Source organism: Microtus oregoni, unplaced genomic scaffold (assembly GCF_018167655.1).
Source record: "Microtus oregoni isolate MIOR12 unplaced genomic scaffold, Mior012 000023F_ref0000262, whole genome shotgun sequence".
NCBI lineage: Eukaryota > Metazoa > Chordata > Mammalia > Rodentia > Cricetidae > Microtus > Microtus oregoni.
Genome location: NW_024543082.1, coordinates 36,114,354 through 36,136,265, shown reverse-complemented (window position 1 = coordinate 36,136,265; position 21,912 = coordinate 36,114,354). Strand labels below are relative to the sequence as shown.

The window sequence follows — 21,912 nt, the reverse complement described above, 5'->3', positions numbered from 1 at the left end:
AATCTTGGATCTGTTGTTCAGCGATACGGATGAAGACAGTGATATTGATGGATTTGTTAATTATACCTAGAGACAAGTTTTACTGCGATGCGTTCAAACCTTAGAATCTTTTCCTGACTCAGGTAGGGGTAGACCTTAGACTCCTGATCTAAACCACTCTGGAGTTAAGGGAAGATCCAGAGAGTTATCCCCGAGGAAAGATGATAGGGTGCGGCACCCACTTTCACCCTAAAGCCCACAGTGCAAACCTTTCTCATAGTCACCACTAAGTCACCAAAAGCTTAACAAGTGACCTAAGTTTAAGAAGCGCCTAAATTTGTGTAGGAAACAAAGGTTTCTGTCTCTCCCACAAAACAGCTCTTCCTACCACAAGGTTACGGTCTGAACACTTTTTCTCTTACAGTGCTCGCAGTGAGTTTTCTCTGCTGCTGGTCCGTTTTCTAACACACAGGCTTGGTGCTTGCTCTGTCTTCAAGGACCTTTCACAGCACAACCAATATAGTAACTCCTTTAAAAGGTACTTTATTTTTTAAAAAATTATGTGTATATGTAAATGTGGGTTTGTGCATCTGAGTGCAGTGCCATGGAGGCCAGAGGGGGCATTGACTCCTCTGTGGCATGAGCACTGGGAACCAAACCTGAGTCCTGGGCAGGACCAGGCTGTGCTCGGAACTGCTGACCATGTCCCAGCCCCTGTGGCAGCTCTTCTAAACGACAGTTACACTATAGTGCGAGCCACCATTTTCACACAAAGTCAAGGGAAAGGATCACGAGGGGAAGTGGCTTAAGCTTTTGCTCACTTAGGCCTACTTAAAATAACTAGAAACACATGTAAGTGAGTCTGGCATCCATAGATGGCTCCAGCAGGTAAAGGTACTTGCTCTACAAGCCTGGTGATCTGAGTTTGGTTCCTGGAACTCATGTGAAAGTAAGACAGTAAGAGAATTATTAAAAACAATTATCCTCTGACTTCCATGTGTGTGTTGGGGGATGTGCACCCCCCTGCTATGGGATAATGTTCTTGTACACTGTAAAGATTTGTCACTCATATTAGTTTAATAAGATGTTGATTGGCAGGTAGCCAGGCAGTAAGTATAGGCGGCGCGATCAGACTATGAGAATTCTGGGAAGAGGAAAGGCAGAGAGTCAGTCACCTGTCAGACACAGAGGAAGCAAGACGAGAATGCCTCACAGAGAAAAGGTACCAAGTCACACGGCTAAACATAGTTAAGAATTATGGGTTAATTTAAGTTGTAAGAGCTAGTTAATAATAAGCCTGAGCTAATAAACCAAACAGTTTATAATTAATATAAGCCTCTATGTGTTTCTTTGGGAATGAATAGCTGTGGGACTAGGAAGGACAGAAACTTCTGTCTACACCTTCCCCTATCTCTCTCTCATACACACACACACACCCCTTTAAAAGTGCATTATTACTGTAATGGTTAGTGCCAACAGCGTTAACTAGACGACATGTAGAATCACTTGGGAGACCAGCCTGTGAGTATGCCTGTGGAGATTATCTTAACAGCATTTCAAGAGATGAAAAGACAACACACGGTAGGTGACACCATTCCATGACTGTGTCCTTGTCTGGGACTGAGAAAGGGAGCTGGACAGCAGCATGCATTCATCCCTTGCTCTCTAATACAATGTGTCAAGCTGCCTCCCCCACTGCTGTGACTTCCCTGTTAGGGCAGACTCTAACCTGGACCTGAGAGCTAATAAGTCCTTTCTCCCATAAGCTGCTTTTGCCTGAGCATTTTATCATAGCAGCCAAAACCGAACAAAGGCAATACCCATGGAAAGACATTATTTTGTCCCATTTATTGATTAAAAAATTTATTCTTACCCTTTCTTGAAATAGAAAAGTTATTTCTTCATTTGTAGAACTCTGTTGAAAATACAAGCCCTTCATAGTTGCCTATAACAAACAAAAATATAAGTTAAAAAAAAAACCAGTCTTCTTGAGTACTAAAGACTGCTCAGTGGTTAGGAGAACTTACTGCTCTTTCAGGGGACTCAGGTTCAGTTCCCAGCACCCATACAGTAGTCCACAACTACCTTTAACTCTAGTTATAGGATATCTGAGGCCTTCTTCTGGCCTCCTTGGGTACTAGGCATATACCTGGTATACAGAAATATATGCAGGCAAAACAGCTATACACATAAAGTAAAAATTTAAACAAGTTTTAAAAATGAAAATAAGTGAATAAAGTTTATTTATCAAATGAAAATAAATGGGAAAAACTGTCCAAATAAGGAGAAAAAGCAAGTATAAATGTAACCCTCAAGCAAGTAGGCTCAGAAGAAGTATAGTTCTTCTTCCATAAAACAAACAGGAGGCCCCATCAGAAGTGCTAGTACATTCCTGGGATCCCAGCACCATGGTGGGAAGGGCTGGGTGATGCTGAGTTAAAGGCCAACCCGGGATACACTACCTCACAAACAGAGGGGAGATAGAGTTTGACAGCCATGGACTAGGAGGACTAGTGTCATGGGTGTTTTCTGAAGGGATGGGTTCTAGGCACGGGAGCACACTCTGTATCCTTCATTCAGTAGGCCTAGGGAGAACTGCAAGCTTGAAGCTAGCCTGGGTTAGACTGTCAGACTTTGTCTAAAAAGGAAAAAAAAGTGGGGAGGGGGATTTCACTTTCCTATTCAATAACAAATACTATACATATTTAAAACAGACCAACAAAAAGGTTTTGCAATGGCTAGACAGGCAGCCAGAAACGTTTAAAGGGAACTGTAAGATGCTTTCTGCCATTTACAAAGAGAGTGTGCAAAGCACAGCCAAAAGCGCCATCTCCACTCTTCTGTGGCAGCCTTGACCCCAAACTCAGGCTCCTTCTGCCTTAGCCCCCGAAGGTTTGGATTACAGGGGTATGTTATCATGTCCAAATCCTATAAGCCTTTTTAGTTTTTTATTTTTTAATTAAGTTTTTAAAGAGTTATTTATTTTATGTGTATGAGTGTTTTGGTTGCAAATATGTACGTGTACCGTGTTTGCGTCTTGTGCCTGAGGAGACTAGTAAGGAATTCCCTGGAAGTGGAGTTACCAAACAGGGTCCTCTGAAAGAGCAGCCAGTGCTCTTAACTGCAGAGTCATCTCTACAGTTCCCCTTTTTAATAAAAAAAAAAATTGTTTTTAGTTTCAGTATATGTTGTGGTACATATTTCTGTGTCAGGATGGTGTGCACATGTGTGCATGCACTTGGGGGCCAGAGGCTGACACTGGTGTTTTCCTCTTTCCATCTTTTGGAGACAGGGTCTCACTACAAAGCTTTAGCTGGCTTTGAACTCACTATGTAGACCTGACTGGCTCTGAAATCAGAGATCCACTTGCTTCTGCTCCATTCACGAGTACTGGATTAAAGGTTTGAGCTCTCATGTCCAGCTACCTTATCTTTTTCATCTAGACTGAATGGCCAATGAATACCCTATGCTGAGTGGTTTCATGCCAATTTACACAAGCTAAAGTCATTGGAGAGGACGGAATCTCAAATAAGAAATTGCTTCTGCCACCTGTAATCCCAGCACTCAGGAGGCAGAGACAGGTGGATCTCTGTGAGTTTGAAGCCAGCTTGTTCTAAAGAGGGAGTTCTAGGACAGGCTCCAAAGCTACAGAGAAACCCTGTCTCGAAAAGTCAACAAAACAAAACAAAACAAAAGCCTTGCTTCTGGCCTACAAGTACAGCAAAGTATCATTAGGACTTGATGTGCCATGTTTGGTTGATGTCCCTGGGATGCTTGTCCTTTTTCTGAAGGGAAACAGAGGAGGAGTAGATCTGGGGGGCAGTGAACAGGAGGGGAACTGAGGTTGGGATATAATATATGAGAAAAAAAAGGAATTGCTTCCATAATATGAGGCTGTAGGCAAAATCATATGGCATTTTCTTAATTAGTGATTGATGTGACCAGCCAGATGGTGGGTGGTGCAATTCCTAGGCTGGTAATCCTGGAATCTTTAGGAAAGCAGGTTGAGCAATCCAGGGGGAGCAAGACAGCAAGGAACACCCTCCATGGCCTCTGTATCAGCTCCTGCCTCCAGGTTGCAGTTCTGCTTGAGTTCCTGTCCTTAGTGCTTTTGATGATGAGCTTTTATATGAAACCATGAGTGAAATAAACCCTTCCCTCCCCAGCTTGCTTTCGGTCATGGCGTTTCATCACAGCAAGAGTGACCATGACAGAGACACCCCCTTAGACCCTCATGTCTCCATCTTCCTGGTGCTGGAAAGGTCTGGTGGCTATGTCTAGCTTGTTTACATGGGTGTTGTGGACCCAAACTCAGGTCTTCATACTTGTAACAGCACTTCACCCCTGACAAAACCCCCCTCTTGTGGTTGTGGTTTGTGTATGCATATTTGCACGTGTGTGTGTGTGTGTGTGTGTGAGGCCAGAGGCTGACATTGGGTATCTTCTCAATGGTTATCTTGTATACTGAGACCAGGTCTCTCACTCGAATCCAGAGCGCATCTGCTGACTTGGCCTAGACAGTTAGCTTGCTCTGGGATTCAGGTCAGCTCCATTCTGTGAGTGTTAGGGCCCCACAGTCCAGTCCTCACCCTTGGACGGCAAAGGGTTCCACAGGTTTGTGTCCTATAGCGTCTCTGAGGGTTCTTTTCCTTTCTCTGTCTGTTTCTTTCTTTGAACTCTACATCCCAAGTGGGCCGAGAACCCACTAGGTAGCCCAGGTTGGCCTTGAATTCCCAGTAATTCTAATTCCTTGGCTTCTAGTGTGTAGAGTTCCAGGTGTGAGGCACTATGCACAGACTGTTTACTTCCCAGGGTAAACTTTACAGAAATGTACGCACATAGAGAAGTGCATGTAGACCGTTAGGGTAGTTCCCTCCAATCAGAAGAAACATGCTCACAACCTGGCAGGAGCCACAGCCAGAACTTTGGAAGCTCCACACACCTGTCGGGTTAGGACCTTCCTTCCCCTGCCCAAGGATATGAAAACAGCCGGAATTCTAACAGATAGAGTAGCTCTTTTTGAAGTACACAGAGCCTATTGCTTTACATTTAGTCAATCTCCCCACGTGATGTCTGTGGGCCTTACGCACACTGCTGCTGATAGCTGCGGTCTAGCTTTCTTGCTGTTCCATATCTCTTCATTGGGAGGATGCTTCCAGCTCCAGGTGGGAAGTTTCCAGCTTGGGCTCTTACAAATGGCCAAGGTCAGAACACTTCTGTATCTACTTGTTGCATGTATTATATGGACGAGGAAACTGAACTCACCCCATCCACTTAGGGAGGCACCACAGTACCAGCTGGGCTGGAGCCTCGACAATCATTGCTCTGAACTGTCCCAGGCTTTAATGGTTTTGCTTGAGCTGCTGACACGCTACACCCACCCAGAATTACCTGTGAACTATCCTGTGGGACTGTCTATTCAGTGCTGCTGACACGCTACATCCACCCAGAACTACCTGTGAACTATCCTGTGTGCTGTCTATTCAGTGTTTGCTGATAGGTCTTGTTTTATTCGGCAGGTCCCAAAGCTAAACAAAACAAAGCCCCCAAACAACAACAAAAAAGTGGTTACCTCATCTAAAAATTACTAGAATTTCCAAGTTGGCGATATCAGACTATCAAGCCAATCATAGGTCCTTACAAGAAGAGGTCCAGGGACCTGAACAGATCTCATGCTCTGAATGTTAGGACACCTAATGATCTCTATAAAATGATCTAAATGATCTCTATAAAAGAGATGTATAGAGTAGCTGAGTAATGAGAGAAACAAACACAGAAACTACCTACAAACATTTAAGACATGAAGTTACGTATCAGGTATCAACAGTGCAGAAAACGGTGAAAACATGGCTCTAGAAGGCCCTTATCAACATCAGTGTGTGTTGGGGAATATTATTTGAAGATGTGTTGCTTTTGTTTATGCTGCATCTGTTTACCTCTGTGAAGCTGTGATTCTTTTCCTGTCTTAAAACACCTGATGGTCTAATAAAGAGCTGAATGGCCAATAGCGAGGCAGGAGAAAGGATAGGTGGGGCTGGCAGGCAGAGAGAATAAATAGAAGAGGTGCTAGGAGAGAAGGAGAGGAGACAGGGACAGCCACCCCCTGGAGTAAGAGTGAAAGTAAGATATACAGAAAAAAAAGAAAAAAAGCCCAGAGGCAAAAGGTAGTCAGGGATAATTTAAGCTAAGGAAAGCTGGCTAGAAATAAGCCAAACTAAGGCGGGGTAATAAGCCTCCATGTGTGATTTATTTGAGAGCTGGGTGGAAGGCCTGTCAAAAAGCCAAAAATGTACGTAGCAAAAACAACCAACAAGTGTGTGTGTGTAGGACTGTGGAAGGGGAGGAAGAACCTGAACACAGCATGCATTTCCCACATCACCTATTTCGGCTTCTGCCTGGCTTTCTAGGCTCTCTAAATGCAGATGGCTCTTCTGAGTCTACCTTATTCCACCCACAATGTTCAGCACAAACTTGTCTGATCACATCAGTGACTTAACATACATCTATGCTAGCGGAGGCTTTCTAGGCACAGCCGGTTCCTAGAGAGCATGCTGCACTGGCCCACCAATGCTGCTGGCTAAATCAAGTCCAAATCCAGTGCTCTCCTCTGGAAAGGCTCATGCATTCCATCTGCTCCACACTTTACTGTATATTACTTGCTAATGAGCGAGCTTTCCCAGCTACTGCTTGGATGCATCAATTCCTTCCCCACTCTTTGGCCTATTTGTCTTTTTGTTTTTTCGAGACAGGGTTTCTCTGTACTGGAACTCACTCTGTAGACCAGGTTGGCCTCGAACTCAGATATTCACCTGCCTCTGCCTCCCAAGTGCTGAGATTAAAGGTGTGCGCCACCACTGCCCAGCATGGCTTGTTTTGAGGCGGGGTCTTGATTTGTAACCTAACCTGGCCCTGGAGCTCTGGATTCTCCTGGCTGCTGCCTGTGTACTGGGTTACAGGTGTGCACATGCCCAGGGACACCTATTACTAAATAAACAAAACTCTGCTCCTGTTTAGCCTGGACCTACTAGGGTTGCCTTTCCAGGAGTGGAACGCAGGGTGTTCTGTATTAACTAACATGCCGAGTTCAAAACACCTCCCTTTGTAGTTCCAGAAGCCATTGCTTTCTCTGTCTATTGAATCTTTGATGTGTGACCTGGGTCAGCAAGTCATGTGAACCTTAAACTATGACCTAATTTCAAAGATAATTCCGTACTCTTGTGTGTATGTGTGTGGGGGGGCTGTCTGGGTTCAAACAATTTTCCACATTACAAAGCAAAGAAAAAGGTGTTTCTTTGTTTTTCGAGACACCGTTTCTCTGTGTAGTCCTGTCTATCCTGTAACTTGTTCTGTAGACCAGGTTGGCCTTAAAATCACAGAGATCCACCTGCCTCTGCCTTCTGAGTGTTGAAATCAAAAGTGTTTGCCACCGTTGTCTCAGAAAAGGAAAAGGTATTTTTAAAAAAATATTTTAAATTATGTGCTTACATGGGCTGGCAAGATGGCTTACTGGTCAAGCATGATAAGTTCATTCCTACAGTCCCCAGGGTGGAGGACACAGTTCATTCCTACAGTCCCCAGGGTGGAGGAGGACACAGTTCAGTCCTAAGTCACCAAGGTGGAGGACACAGTTCAGTCCTAAGTCCTCAAGGTGGAGGAGGACACAGTTCAGTCCTAAGTCCCCAGGGTGGAGGACACAGTTCAGTCCTAAGTCCTCAAGGTGGAGGAGGACACAGTTCAGTCCTAAGTCCCCAGGGTGGAGGAATAAACCGACTGGTCCACATTGTCCTCTGACCTGCATATGCACACGTGGCACACCTACACACAGTAAGTAAATGTGACTTAACAATTATGTGTGCGTGTGTTCGTGCATGTGTGTGAAATGCCACAGAGGACAGAAAAGGGTCCTGGATCCTCTGGAGCTGGACTTGCAGGCAGTGGAGCCCCCCCCTGTGTGCTAGGAATGGAACGTGGGTCCTCTACAGGAGCGGGATGCACTCTTCCTGCTGAGCCGTCCCCTCCTGCCCTGAGAAAGGTGGCTGTTGCTTTGTTTGCTTGTTTTCTGTTTTTCAAATGTAGACATACTAAAATCAAAATCAGGAAATATTATTTGTTTTATAATCCTATCACTTCCCTGTCCCCTCAAAAAATAGGAATTTTGAGTTTTTAGCACTAAAAGTATTGTAGAATGGGTGATATTTAAGACCCACATTGCTTCTTAGGCACTAATAAAATTTTTACTGAACTTAAAGATATTTGCACATAGAAAATAACTGTACCTGTGATAAAACTAGAAGTTAAAGATAAGTGTGTACCTTGGCATTTCCAAGATCGTTGTATGATTTGAAAATTATATGACCCGATATAAAACTTTGCTAAATCAAAAAAGTGCTACATAATTTATTTATTTGCAATGCTGGGGACTGAGCCTAGGACCTCATACGTGTTATATGAGTGTGGTATCCCTAGCACAATAGTTAAAACTTTGATGTGCTTTCCTTTTAGAAACAGAGTCTTCCTGTGTGCCCAAGCTGTCACTACACCAACTATCTAGCCTTTGCTACCCTTGAACTCCTCCTCTACCATATCTGCCTTATAAAGCTTGTCAATGATATCAAATAGGTTTAGGATGGCAGGGGTTGGAGAGATGACTCATTAGTAGAGCACTGGCTGCTCTTGCAGAGGACCCAGATTAATTCCCAGCACCCACACTGCTGCTCACAGAAGTCTCAAACTAGTCCTAGGGAATCCGGTGCTTTTTATAGACACAGATCTACGTTCCGGCAAAACACCCAGATGCATAAAATAAAAGTGATAATAATTTTAAAAAATTTAAAAAAAGGTAGGTAGATTGAGATGCCCTGTGAGAAGCATACAGAGCCGGCATTTTTTAAGTATATCAGAATTGAAAATAAATCTATAAACTGAGGATTACTTTAGTAATATTTTAATTAAATGTTCATAAAGCCATATATTAAATATGCTAAATCTACAGAAAATTAGAAAGGATATTGGCTTAAGATTCGGCTATGCAAATAGAGAGACACCTTGACATACACTAAACCCCCAACTGTAAGTACTTCAAGAAGTACTTAACAAAGGTAGGACTGTGCCAGGGGATGTCTGCAGAGCCAAGGGCAGGGATTTCAGATGGTTCCACTTGTAAGGGCAACACGAACTACACTGGCTCACTTCCTGCTACACTCTGCTCCCCAAGGTGCTCATCTGCTAATGACTGCAAACAAACCTCTGCACATTAGCCTGTGCCTACACTTTCAGGACAAATGCGTCCCAAGTGTCTGATCAACCTCACAGTCAAGAGGCATGCTCCTGGAAGTCCCTTACAGGACAGTTTGAGTGGCTTCATCCTAGCCAAGTCACAAGTCCAGCAAATAAATAATGTGCTGTAAGAACTTTTAAAAAAGTTTTTTTGTTATGTTTGTTTATTTTATTTTATTTTTTTTGAGACAGAGTCTCTGTATGCAGCCCTGGTTGTCTGGAACTTGCCATGTAGAGAAGGCTATTCTGAAACTCACAGAGATCTGCTTGCCTCTACTTCCAGAACGCTGGGATTAAAGGTGAACACCACCACATCTGGCAAGACCGACTTTTCACAATTCTTATTTCCGTGCGTGTGGATGTCTGTGTCACAAGTGTCACAGGACGGCACTTGTGAGCAGGAGCCTATGGCGGCCAGAAGGCGGCACTGAACTGGATTTACACATGACTGTGAGCTCCCATGTGGGTGCAGGGAATTGAACCCACCACTTAACAGTCGCTGCACCTAACTACCGAGCTGCCTTTCCAGACCCCTGTAAGAATGTTTTACTGTATGTTTTAGGTATTTACAAGACAAAGTCTAGCTGGGTAGCTCTAGATGGCCTGGAATTCACTATGCTGACCAGGCTGGACTTGAATTTGCAAAGATCTTCTATGTGCTAAGTAAGATTACCGGCATGAGCCATCATATCTGGCTTTAATTTAAATTTAAAAAAGAAAAATGAGTTATGTAATCCTTATCCCTAGAACTTAAATGGACTGGATACAGTTATAAGGATTTAAGCATCAGGTGAGTGGGACAGATGATGTTTGAGGTCTCTTCTAATTACAACTATTATTATTATTATTATTATTAATTTTTTGAGATAGGGTCTCATGTGACCCAGGCTAGTTCCAAACTTCTCCACAGCCAAGAATGGCCTTGAACTCCCTGTACCTAACGCCTTCCTCTCCTGGGTCGTGCAATCAACCAGCTGGCAGACTACAGCTCTATGAATATCATCCAGTCACACTTGACGGTCTTTACACATGGCGACTTGAGAACTACAGACAGCTTGAGAGGCAGAAGAGTTCTATGTATTGCGGTTTCTAATTGGTCATTCGGTCTGGGGATCTGAGAGAGGTAAGAACTGGTGGCCGCTGCTCTGCTTCTCTGATCTTTCAGCACTAACCCCTATATCTGACTCAGGGTTTTTTTTTTTTTTAAACCAACTAGAATTCGCGCAACAGTTATAAGTTAAGCAAACAGAGTATGTGCTTAGAGATGTCAAACGGTTGCTTTATCTACTTAACATGTTTTCAGTATAGGCCCACAAAGCAGGGAGGCGCCTGTCAAACGCCTGTTCACAAAAGAAATCACAAGAGAAAATGCTAATACCTTCTCCCATACTCCTCCATGAGACCAATAGTTTAGTAAGTTGATTTTCACTTAAGAGTGTACGACTTTAGGGCTGGTTAAGATCACTGGCTGCTCTTCCAGAGGACTTAGGTTCAATTCCCAGCAACCACATGGTGGCTCACAATCATTTGTAGCTCTAGTTCCATGGGATCTGATGCACTCTTCTGCCATCTGAAGGCACCAGACACGAATGTGGCAGCCAAACATCCATACACATAAAATAAAAAATGCCTATGATTTCTTACATTAGATACATCCTTGTTAATACAGTATGGGGTGGGAGGGGGTCGCCTGGAAAGGTGGGAGGTCATTATCTCCGGGACTGTGTCTCAGTGTATGGCCATTTAATATGGCATGATCCAGAACACAGAAACTTAATCTCTCATTTAGCTTTCTCAATTAGTGTCCTGGCATCACACTGGGAGAAAATGGCAGGAACACTGCAGGTAGGAAGTGAGGGATGGCACAGGTCATTGAGGATCTCCCCTAATCTCTTAGCTTTTCTCCCCCAGTCCAGTAAGAAAATCTCTGCCTATTAACATTACAGCGACCTGTAAGTGATAGCTTAACTCGTCAGCTCATGAGAGGGTCCTCAAGAAACATTTAGATGTGAGATACAAACTCTAATTTTGACTTCAGTATCTACTAAAAATGAGAGTGGAGGTTTTTGGTGCTCTTCCCTTAGTTCAGCAGTTCGCCTCCTTTCTTGGTAGCCAGCTCTATTTCTACTCTCTACCTAACCCAGAAGACATGAATTCCCTACATCTCTCCTCCCGGGGGCTGCCAGGCTTTTCACCTAAGCTATATTATGTTTTTCTCTGAACTCTAATAAAAATGTCCTGGAACTTTCTATGGGAGAACAAATTGAAAGAGGAAATAACCTCATGAAGTCTATCATAATATATAAAAATGGAAGAAATTATTTTTTCATGTACATTTGGAGTTCTCAGCTCAGGGTTGCAGTAGGTCTACAAAAGGTGTACAATTCGCCATCAGTTCTGGGGAGGCTGAGGCCAGCCAGCCTGGACTAGCTACTGAGACAGGAAGAGGTCACATAAATACAACCAGAGAATTCTGTGTCCATGACACTTTTTTCCTTTTTTGAGACAGTCTCACTAAGTTTCTAGGCTGGCCCTGAGTGTCAATCTTCCTGTCTCACATGGAGGCCTAGGTGGGAGTCCAGGCCTACACCACCAGGCATAAAACACTGCAAACCCATAGAGAACCATTTTCTGCGTTCCGAAGCTTTTCCCAGCTTCCTTCTTCAGAGAGGCATATGAACGAATCAAGACTCATTCTTTTTCTTGTCCAGGGTACAGTACCAGTCCAGAGACTCCAGAATCCCCTTCAAGTTTCCACCTCAGACTGTAATTGAGGAATGTGGAGAACTGTCTAACTACCAAAACCCTTCACCACAGATAACAGACAGCTTGATCTATGCTTGTTTGAGACAGGGTCTCTATGAAGTCCTGCTTGTCCTTGAACCGGCTGCGTAGATCTGTCAGCCCCTTCCTCTCAAGTGCTGGGATTAAAAGCGTCTCCCACCATGCCCGGTGAGGCAGCTTGATCTTAATTTAAAAAACTTTTATGTGGATGGGTTTTTATATGTATGATGTTCTGCCTACATGTACGTCTGCACATCATCTGGGTGCCCTGTGTCCTTGGCGATCAGAAAAGGCCATCAGATTCCCTGGAACTAGAGTTACAGGCGGTTGTCAGCCACCACACAGATGCTGGGAACTATGGTCCTCAGGGAGCATAGCATGGGATTTAACCCGAGCCAGCTGTCCAGCTGTGGGCAGCTTGATTTTCTATGGGGAACACTTTCAACTATGAGCACCTCATCCCCTCATCCGTGCTGGAACAGAAGCAGGAATGAAGGGAAATTAGTCAGAAAGGCGGTAATAATTTTAGAACTCTTAAGAGACCAGCAACAGGATGCAAAGCACACATTACGAAAGCTGGCTTGTAACAAACATTAATTACTTCTATTACTTCTGTAAGCTCAGCACCGAATCTTGAAAGGGCAGCAAAGGGTTGGTCACTGGCAATCACATGATTAACACTGTTGAGTGCTTGTATCGTCTGGATGTGTAGAGCAGCTAACAGCCACAGGTGGTGTGCAGTTAGGATGAAGGGACGCTGTGAGGGTGAAACGCCCACCAGATCTGTGAAGCCGAGGCTATCTTGTTTAAACATTTCCTTTTAATTGAAATAATATCTGGATATACTAGTTTAAGTGAAACATAAAGTTGATTTCATGTGTTCTTTTCACTGTCCAATGTGGCTCCCAGGAAATCTAACAGCACCTAAGTGCCTAGAACATTTGTCCTGAACAGGCAATGCAAAACACAGCTACTGTGGACTAGCAACACTTAGGAGCTTGTTAAAAACGCAGATACTCAGTATAAAGTAATTAAAAACAAAACAAATGCGAGCCATCAGGCCTACATCCAGAATCAGTATCTGCACCTCCTCACGACCCTATGATAATCTTTCAAACGCGTCAAGTATTCCACTGGACAGCTCAGTGAAGCAGGATTCCTGACCCAAAGGCACATCACTGCGAACACCCACCCTTGATTTAGGAAACTGCTTACCTACCGGAAAGGCAAAGAGAAGGGTGAGAAAGAACGGAGAAAGCATCAGAAACAGTTAGAGGCAGAAGCAGCTGCGGGCGGGGGTGGGGGGATTCAGCCCCGGAGAAAGGCAATTCTAGACCTTTGCCTACATAAACGCGGAGGACGAAGCAAAGATCAGTCTACAGCCAGCGTCAGGAACTGTCCGTCAACTCTAGTGTTACCCCCGCCCCCTCCACCCCAGCGGCCTCAGCCAAGCTAGGCCTGGGCCGCGGCTGCTCTGAGGCTGGCCTGGGATGCGAAGCACCAACCCACCCCCCACCCCAGGGCTAGACAGTTCCTTCAGGCCTTTCTCCATCTTTCGCCCAAAAGTCCCTTTTCCCGAGACACACACCGCTCTTTCCTAGCTCACCTGCCTCCGAGCAACCTCAACCGCCAGCGCCTTCGCCACCACCACCACCTTCCCAGTCCTTCTGCAGAGAGCCCGCCTTCTCAGGCCCAAACAGTACTGTCATTGGTCAGACTGCCCGTCACACCGCGGGACGAAAGACCCGGGGAAGGCTGTGACGAACGCCATAGCAACCGAACCCGGAACTACAACTCCCGGCATGCTCCTCTCCTTAGAGAGGCGAGGCACCACCCCAGGGACTACCAATAAATGGGAGAAGTTGGGTGTTGCCGAGAAGGGTTCCGTTTGATGCAAATTACAGTAAAAGGCCACACCCTTCCTCATTCCAACCGTACCCCTACCATCTTTCTTCAGTCTTTGTCTCGCTTCGCCTCTTGTCTCCACGTTCTTTCCGCAAAACCTTCAATTTACTTGAATGTATCCTAGCTACTGTCGCGCACAGAAAAGAGCAAAGCACCAAATCGTGAAACAAAAATCTCCACACGCACAGACCAGAAACCTCTAGCTACACCTTCTTGGGACGAGACCGGGGGGGGGGGGGGGGGGGGGGGGGGGAGGAGAGGAAAAAGGCTCTCTGATTGGTTTATCTGGCTGCCACTCTGTACTCCTCTCTTTCCTTTGGCTCCTCCTAGTTTGGCCCACCCAGAGGGCGTGGTCATGTGTAGGGCGGGATGAGAGGCGTGGCCTCAGACGGCCGATTGGCAGGTGATTATCCCCGCCCATCGGTGGGCGGGGCGGAGGGCTGGCAAGTGGGCGGGGTGGGGTGGGGGAGGCGGCGGAGGGAGATGAGGAGATAGGCGGGAGCGAGGGAGCAAAGGAGCGAAGGAGGGCGAGAGGACTGGAGCGGCGCGGGGAGGGCGCGCAGCTTGGTTGCTCCGTAGTACGGCGGCTCGCAAGGGAGCATCCCGAGCGGGCTCCGGGACGACCGGGAGCAGGCGGGCGGGCGGGGATGGTGTGCGCGGCTGCGGACCCTGCGTTCCTCCGCGCGGCGTGCGGGCTGCACTGATTTGTGCGAGGGGCGGCCGCGCGCACCCGCCCGGAGATGAGGTGAGGAGCTGACGCGGGCGGCCTGGCGCGCGGGCGGGGGTCGGCGATGGCCGCCCGGGGTCGGGTCCTGCGGCCGGGCGCGCGTCCCCGCGGCCGCCGTCGCCGCGCTGCCTCGTCTTTCTCATCCTCCCGGGGGCGGCGGGGCGGGCGGGCCGCGGCGGCGGCGGCGGCGGGATGGGCTCGGGCTGAATGGGCGTCCGCAGCGGCGGCCGGTGCTCCCGAGGGGGATCGCGGCGGGCGGTCCTTCCACAGCTGACCCCTCTGCCCTCGGCCGCCGGAGGGTGGCGGGCCGGCCCGGCCTCCTGGGGATCCCGAGCTCGGGGGAGCGGCATCTCGCCGCCCGCCGGTCCCCCCGGCCTCGAGTCCCCGGCTCATCCTTTTTTCTCTGGCGCCTGCTTGGAATACCCTGTCAGTGAAGGGCGGTCAATGCCGTTCGGCGGCCCGAAGTGATGCGGCCGGGGCTGCCTCTGATGGTATTTAACAGAAAGCGGCTCCCCTTGCAACAGGAGCGCGTCCCCGGGGCTGGCCGCTTCGCCCTCCCTTGCGCACGCACTGACTCGGGTTTCTGCTGTGGACCCAGGGCACAATTGCGGTCCCTTCTTGGGGGGACCAGGAAATGCAATCCGGATACCCAGAAAAAGAAAAGCAAGGAGGAGCTGGCTGGACCGCCCTTCACTTCTGTTTGTCTTTGGTTTGGAAGACAACTTCGCCGATCCCCTTGCCTATGAGTAGTCTATTGTTGTGATTCAGACTAGACGCTTCGCTTTAGATAGTGGCTTCTTGCTGCAGCTGGAGGGTGTAGAGGTGTTTGGGGAACATCTTGAATGTTAGTTTCCAACTTTGCCCTCGTCACCGATATTCCGAAAACAGAACCAGCCTGGAAATGTAAATGCACGCAGACTCTGGCCAGATGAGGTTCTTTTGTGCTTATCTTTGGTATCTTTCTCTTGGTACCTAGGTGGTCCAAAACACAGAATAAAAAAAGAGTCTTATTAATAGCCAAGATAATGAAGGCATCGGAACAGATACCTCTGGAAAATATCAATTCTGTTTTTGGGGAGGCCGGTTTACTAATCCCGCTGAACTGATGAAGAGGAAGGCTAGCTCATGGATTATGTGGTGGACAGGATGTGAGGCCAGGAGCCAGCAGGCCAGCTGCTTCACAGGGCGCTTCTCTAACCGCGGCTAACAGGAGGAATGGATTTGTTGGGATACAACGTTAGCATGAACCATGCAGACATTTCAACAATCATTGTAATTATTGTTTCTGTTATGTACATTTTTTTTGCTGTTTGCGTGAAGCGTTTTGTGTGTGTGTGTGTGTGTGTGTGTAGTTTATAACTTTCTAGAAGGAAGATCTTTTGTAGGAGCTATGTAAAGAACACAGGGAACTATAAAGGATTTAAATGAAGAAGTGAGGACACTGATTTGGTGACAGGGTTAAAGACGTTTCGAACACCTTTAAGCCACAGTAAGGAGCCTTTCTGAGAGGACATGTTAAAAAAATGGTATTTACTAAAAAAGGTGTCTGTTGAAATTGCTAGGACCGTGGAACCGCCACAAAACTGTTATTATTCTGCCTGAGTAAGAGAGGAAATGAACACATTTTAATGTACTTTGGAACTCTGTAGCTTGCTCAGATCCGAGCATTGTGAAACAGGGCAGAAATGAGTGCTGAAATTAGTTCCCTGAAATGTTTGTCCCTCAGCATGTTTTTTTTTTTTGTTTTTGTTTTCTTTTGCTGTTGATTAGTGATTTCCTTTTTCTCTGGCATTTCTTATCTTTTCCCCAAATACCTAGATTGAGACACGTTCTTTAGATACTTAGAAGAGATTAAAAGAGAGGCCATGGTAAATTCCTCAGCTCTGGCCTCTCTTTTGGTGACTGAGCCAGGGGCGGGAGTGTGCCAAGCATGTGCTCTCTCACCTAGCTATACCCCAGCCTCATACTCATCTCTGTGTGGTGCTGCATTTGAACCTTGGGCCTCAGGCTGCGAGGCAAGTGCCGTATCCATGCGGCTGAGCTATAACCCTGCTCTCTCATCTCTTTAGTTTGTTAAATTTGTGACTTCTACACAGTTAATTACATGAAGGTTGGGTTTGTGCAGTTCTCTTTTTAGCGACTCCTCCCTGAATGGCTCCACTTACTGGCTCCTCTTGAAGTCTGGACCTCAGATGGCTTTATATAAACGTCCCAGGTTTCTGTCTCTCCTCTTCAGAGTCAGACAATGGGAAGTAGTCAGTGTTTTCTATATATATGTTTTCTAGGAATTTCTCCAGGGCAGGAAAATTTGGAGAACCTTGGCAGCATGCTTCTTTCTTATTGAGTGTTGCCTAAGACTCTCTCCTGAATCTTATTGAGTGTCTCTCTCCTGAAGCAGATAGCAAGTTTTCCAAGGGGTAGAAGTTTTACATGTTATTTAGGCTACTAGTAAACGACCACGCTCTTCAGGAATAATTGTGCTATGATAAATGTTTCAGAAGACTGGTAGAGTTTGTGTTACTGTGGCCTCGGTAAAAACTAAAATAGTGCCTGGAGGAACTCCCTCACCCGTGGCTGAGTGAGTGTGTGAACCACATTGCAATGAGCCTGGTGCTGAAGTCCTCACCTGCCAAGTGAGTTTCATTCCCAAGGAGCCACAAGCCCTCTATGCTAGTCCTTTCTGTAGGCTTGGCTGGGAGCCAGTGCAGAGCCTTTCTGGGTCAGATGCCGAAAAGAAGTCTAGCAAAACGTTGACCTAAGCACTCCAAAATTTAAGTTGCAGTATAGTGGCTAATCATTTCACATGCCATTTTTATAAATGATGACAATCCTCCTATTTTAAGAATCATTTCCAGAAAATGCATGCAACTGGTATGCTTCCCAATTTTACTTTCCTGATATGACCAGCGCTCTCCTTTATGAGTCTGCCACAGGGCCTATCTATAAGTTACAGGTTTACATGAGGGAGGGCTATGCAGTTACGATGCTAAACTCTGGAGAGGATGGGCTCTACCACATATTGGCAGTGACTTAGGTGTAGTCACCAAACCACTCAAGGCCTCAGTTTTCTTTTTACCTACCTGTAAGAAGCCCAGGCTTGCCTCCAAGTGCTGGGGTTTCAAGCATGTGCCACTGTGTCCTATACCTAAATACAGCCAGTTATTAAGTAGTAGTTCACACTGATGATAAAGAATCAAAGTGCATAATATATAAAATTCAAAAACTAACATTCACGTGATTTCTGTACTGCTTTACTTTGTAGTCACAAATAGAAACTCCCTGTTTGCAAAGAAAGTCTCTTGATAATTTCTTGGTATTAAATATGTATACTTAATAATCTTGTGATCACTTCCTTCTTAATTGTACTACTTTAGAATAAATCTCAGTCATTTCAAGTGAGTAGCTAATAGCCTTTGTGTGATTTAAAAATATCACATTTCGAGAATTAAAAAACAAAGGTAAACACAAGGAAACTGGAATATCTGTGAACCCGTGACCCGACTTATGCATACCGGATCATTTTTGCGTGTGCGTATGACTGTTCGTGTACAGCTGTTGGTGCGAAACCGGGATCTTGGTGCGCATGTCTGCTTCCCTCCTCTTCTTCTTCCTTCTTCACGTTCCTATCTAGCCTTGGCTAGTCAGGAACTCACTAGATATAGACCAGGCTGGCTTCTAACTTGCAATGATTCTTTTCCTACACTCTGCCTAAAAGAAAGCACTAAAAAAAATTCCCCTCCCACACACTAGGACTTAAACCCAGGGCCTCTACTCCTGGACCAATTTCCCAGCCGTTTTCTTTTTCTTTTCATTCTTTTCCTCTCTGTCTCAGAGAGGGAGAGAAAGAGAATGTGTCTTGCCATGTAGATCAGGCTAGCCTCAGTCTTGCAAAGATCCTCTTACCTCTGCTCCCCTGGTACTGGAATTCAAGCACACACCAGCCATCATGCCCAGCTCATGGATTTATATTTTAACTTATTTTCTCAACATTGAAAATCAAGTCTTGGGCTGGTGAGATGGCTCAGTGGCTAAGAGCACTGACTGCTCTTCCGGAGGACCTGGGTTCAATTCCCAGCAACCACATGGCAGCTCGCAGCTGTCTGTAACCCCTGTTCCAGAGAATCTGACATCGTTATATCAATGTGCATGAAATAAGGTTAAATAAAGTTAAAAAAAAAAAGAAAATCAAGTCTTTCCGTGTCTATATTTGTCAATTTAATAACTTGATTATTATCACTATGGATCTATGAGAATTTGGTCAATTTATTAGACATTTGTATGTTATTTTTCACCCCTGTTAACAGGATCTCTGCAATGACTGGTTCTCTTTGAGTTTCTTTTTAAATTTTGTTTGAAATATTATTAATTTTTTAAAAACTTATACATGTGAGTGTTTTACCTACATGTATCTTTTGGAACCATGAACATGGTAGGTGCCCAAGGAGACCAGAAGAAGGCGTCAGATCCCCTGGCGCTGGAGTTACAGATGATTATGAGCCACCGTGTGGGTGCTGGGGATTGTATTCTGGGTCCCCCGGAAGAGCAGCCTGTCTTTCCATTCCCTTGTGTGTATTTCTAGGGACTGGGGAGATAGCCGAGTGGACAGGGTGCTTTCTGTTCAAGCATGAGGACCGGAGTTCTGATCTCCAGAGCCTACTTAAAAGCTGGGAATTGCGATGTGTAGAAGAATCATTGCAAGTTAGAGGCCAGCCTTAACCCCAGGAGCAGGGGGATGGACGATGTCTGGGGCCCGCTGGCTAGAATAGCCAAATGACAAGCTCTAGTTTCAGCAACAGACTGTCTCCAGAAATTAAGGTGGAAGAGCCATTGAGGAAAAGACATCCCAGTGTTGACTACATGCACCTACATGGATAAATATGTCTTCACATACAAGTGCATACACTACATACAGCAAAGGTTTTACAAAGCTTAGGTGTTAGAAGCGTAGCTGGAGACTCAGGTGATGCTAAAGTTTAAAGTTTTGTTTGGTTTTGGTTTTTTTCAAGATGGTTTCTCTGTGTAGCCCTGGCTGTCCTTTAACTCACTCTGTAGACCACCCTGTCCTGGAACTCACGGAGATCCACCTGCCTCTGCCTCTTGAGTGGTGGGATTAAGGCGTGCACTTCCACTGCCCCGTTTAAAGATCTTTTTAAGGCTCACTTATTCTTTAGCAGTTTCAGACACATAATGTAAATTGTCTGAGTATATCCCCCATTGTCCTCTCTTATCCCGCTGCTGCTCACCCTCTTATTCCCAACAAGTCTCCCTCCAACTTTTATGTCTGTGTGTTTTGGCGGGGGGCACAGGTCCACTGCGTTTAATTAGGATTGTTTGGATGAGTATGGAGGAGAGGTTATCTGCTTGAGCAAGAGCAACTTACCAGTGGCTACCCTGCTGAGAAATGAGTTCCTTTTCCCCACTGACTATTAACTTGTCCGTAGTTCCTCGGGGTGAAGTGGGGCTTCCGAGCCCCTCCACTCTCCATGATGAAATGCTGATGGCTCCAGTCTGTGGAAGTGACTTCTGTGGCTAGAGTTCATGGCTGCACCAACCATGTCACACCCACAGGAAGCCTTTTGTGGCGCTCCGTCCCATCCTCGCTCTGACACTCTGCCTTGCAATGTTTGCCGAGCTCTGAGGGGTGACAGATGTCCTATGTGGGGCTCAGCACTCAACGGTCACTTGTTCTCAGCACCTTGATCAGTTTTGAGTTTGCCTTACTGTGACTCCCTGCAAAAAGAAGCTTCTCTGCGCAAGACTGGGGCAGCCCTGTGTGTGGCATATAAAGGAGAAAGACCTACAAAGTGCGTTTCCACTTGCCATCGGGGAGGGTTATAGAGCAGTTTTCCCTCATATCGTGGTGTGGCAGTCTCACCCCGTGCTCCTCACGTTGGAGTGACTGAGCCAGTACAGAACAGTTTGTCTGTGGCTTTCTAGCATCTGTACGCTGTGCAGTGCAGTGTGATGTCAGAACATTCACGCACCTGCAGTGGTAGCAGCTGACAGTTCTTTTGCAGCATTTGTGTGCATTAACTCACGTAACCTCCATAAACTCTGTGAATATTCTTTGGAAACTGAAGTTAAGTAGCTTAGCCAGCAAGGAGCTGGGGAAACTTTTAGCCAGAGTTCAAAACTCTTGGCCTGATTGGTGGTATAAGAATATTTTTTGCGTCCCTGATTCTTGATGTTTAGGCACTTAGAGATTTCTTGACCAACAATAATGTGAGTGGTAATTAGAGGGGTGGCTGGAGGGTGGGGTCGGGGGCCTATTTAAACATTCCCTAAAGAGCTGTCCCTGTGAGCTGGCTGCAGGTAAGCCTCCGCAGCTGCCTGGCAGCCGTCCCTCATCATTTAGCTTGCACAGCTTCCTAAAGTGCTTTGCTTGAAAAACAGGATTAGAGCAATAGAGGAGAGTCAACCTTGGAAACACAGTTTTACTTGTGTGGACTCGCTTTGGGAACACAAGGCTATAGAACTGTGACGAGGGAGACAACCGGGAGCCTATCTAGGCGTTTCCATACTGGCCAGCTGAGAAGTTCACTTCAGCACTGCCAAGGCCTGAGTGAAAGATGCTCTGGTCCACTTGGAGAGCCTTAAGAAAACTAACTGCAAATCTCATGTTACTAAATGTGACTTTGGGTTGACATTACAGTGTTGTTGCTGAAACAAAGTTTGTAGCCACCTAACAAAGTGAATGTGAAACAAATTAACTTGTGTGAATTCATCTTCTCTCAACCTCTGTTCCCTGGCCTGAGTTTATCTGTGCTTCCGAGTGAGGTAGGACACCAGGGTTGAGTTTTCAGCTGACCATCAAATCCCATCTTGCAGTTGTGTAGCATGGGGCTTCCTAGAGGCTACATGGAAGTGGTACCAAGTACGTTTTACCCTTGACTGTGTGCTGGAACCAAGAATTGAACTCTGAAGGATGCGGCAGATTTTGGATTCAACTGAATTAGAATGTGAAAGTTATAAGGTCCTAGCAAGTGGCCAGTTTTATCCTTGAGGCTAAAATGAACTGCCTTCCTCTTAGAACATCAGGGCAGTGCTTCTCATCCTCTTTTGCTAAACTTTGGGGTTGCTCTTTATTGGTTGCCTTTTTTTTTTTTTTAAAGTCTTGATTTCTGATGGCATCTCTGTAAGACATGCATAGATGCTATGAGTCACTGACCTTAATGCCCTGGGCTGAGGAAGGCACTGACTTAGCCATTTAAATAAAGCCATTTAAACAAACGGCCTGGTGC

General features: G+C 45.9%; 2 protein-coding genes across 13 annotated transcripts in view; one reads left to right on the top strand and one right to left on the bottom strand.

The window, feature by feature from the left end:
• The window catches only part of Cryzl1 (crystallin zeta like 1), a 42,328-nt gene extending 28,185 nt beyond the window's left edge, over nt 1-14,143 (bottom strand). Inside the window, exons 1-2 of one of the 3 annotated variants that reach the window (XM_041673269.1) lie at nt 13,984-14,143; nt 1,853-1,924 (exon numbers count right to left, since the gene is read on the bottom strand). In XM_041673269.1, coding sequence (XP_041529203.1) covers nt 1,853-1,924; nt 13,984-13,986 — 75 coding nt within the window. In that variant the 5' untranslated portion in view covers nt 13,987-14,143. Of the gene's footprint in view, nt 1-1,852; nt 1,925-13,645; nt 13,715-13,983 lie in introns of those variants that run through there. The other 2 variants (XM_041673267.1, XM_041673268.1) reach the window with 2 other exon arrangements.
• Nucleotides 14,144-14,437: 294 nt separating this feature from the next.
• Nucleotides 14,438-21,912, top strand: part of Itsn1 (intersectin 1) — a 188,675-nt gene continuing 181,200 nt past the window's right edge. For all 10 annotated transcript variants that reach the window (XR_005976225.1, XR_005976224.1, XM_041672967.1 and 7 more), the window contains exon 1: nt 14,438-14,689. The gene's annotated coding sequence lies outside the window, so the exon portion shown is untranslated. The remainder of the gene's footprint in view (nt 14,690-21,912) is intronic.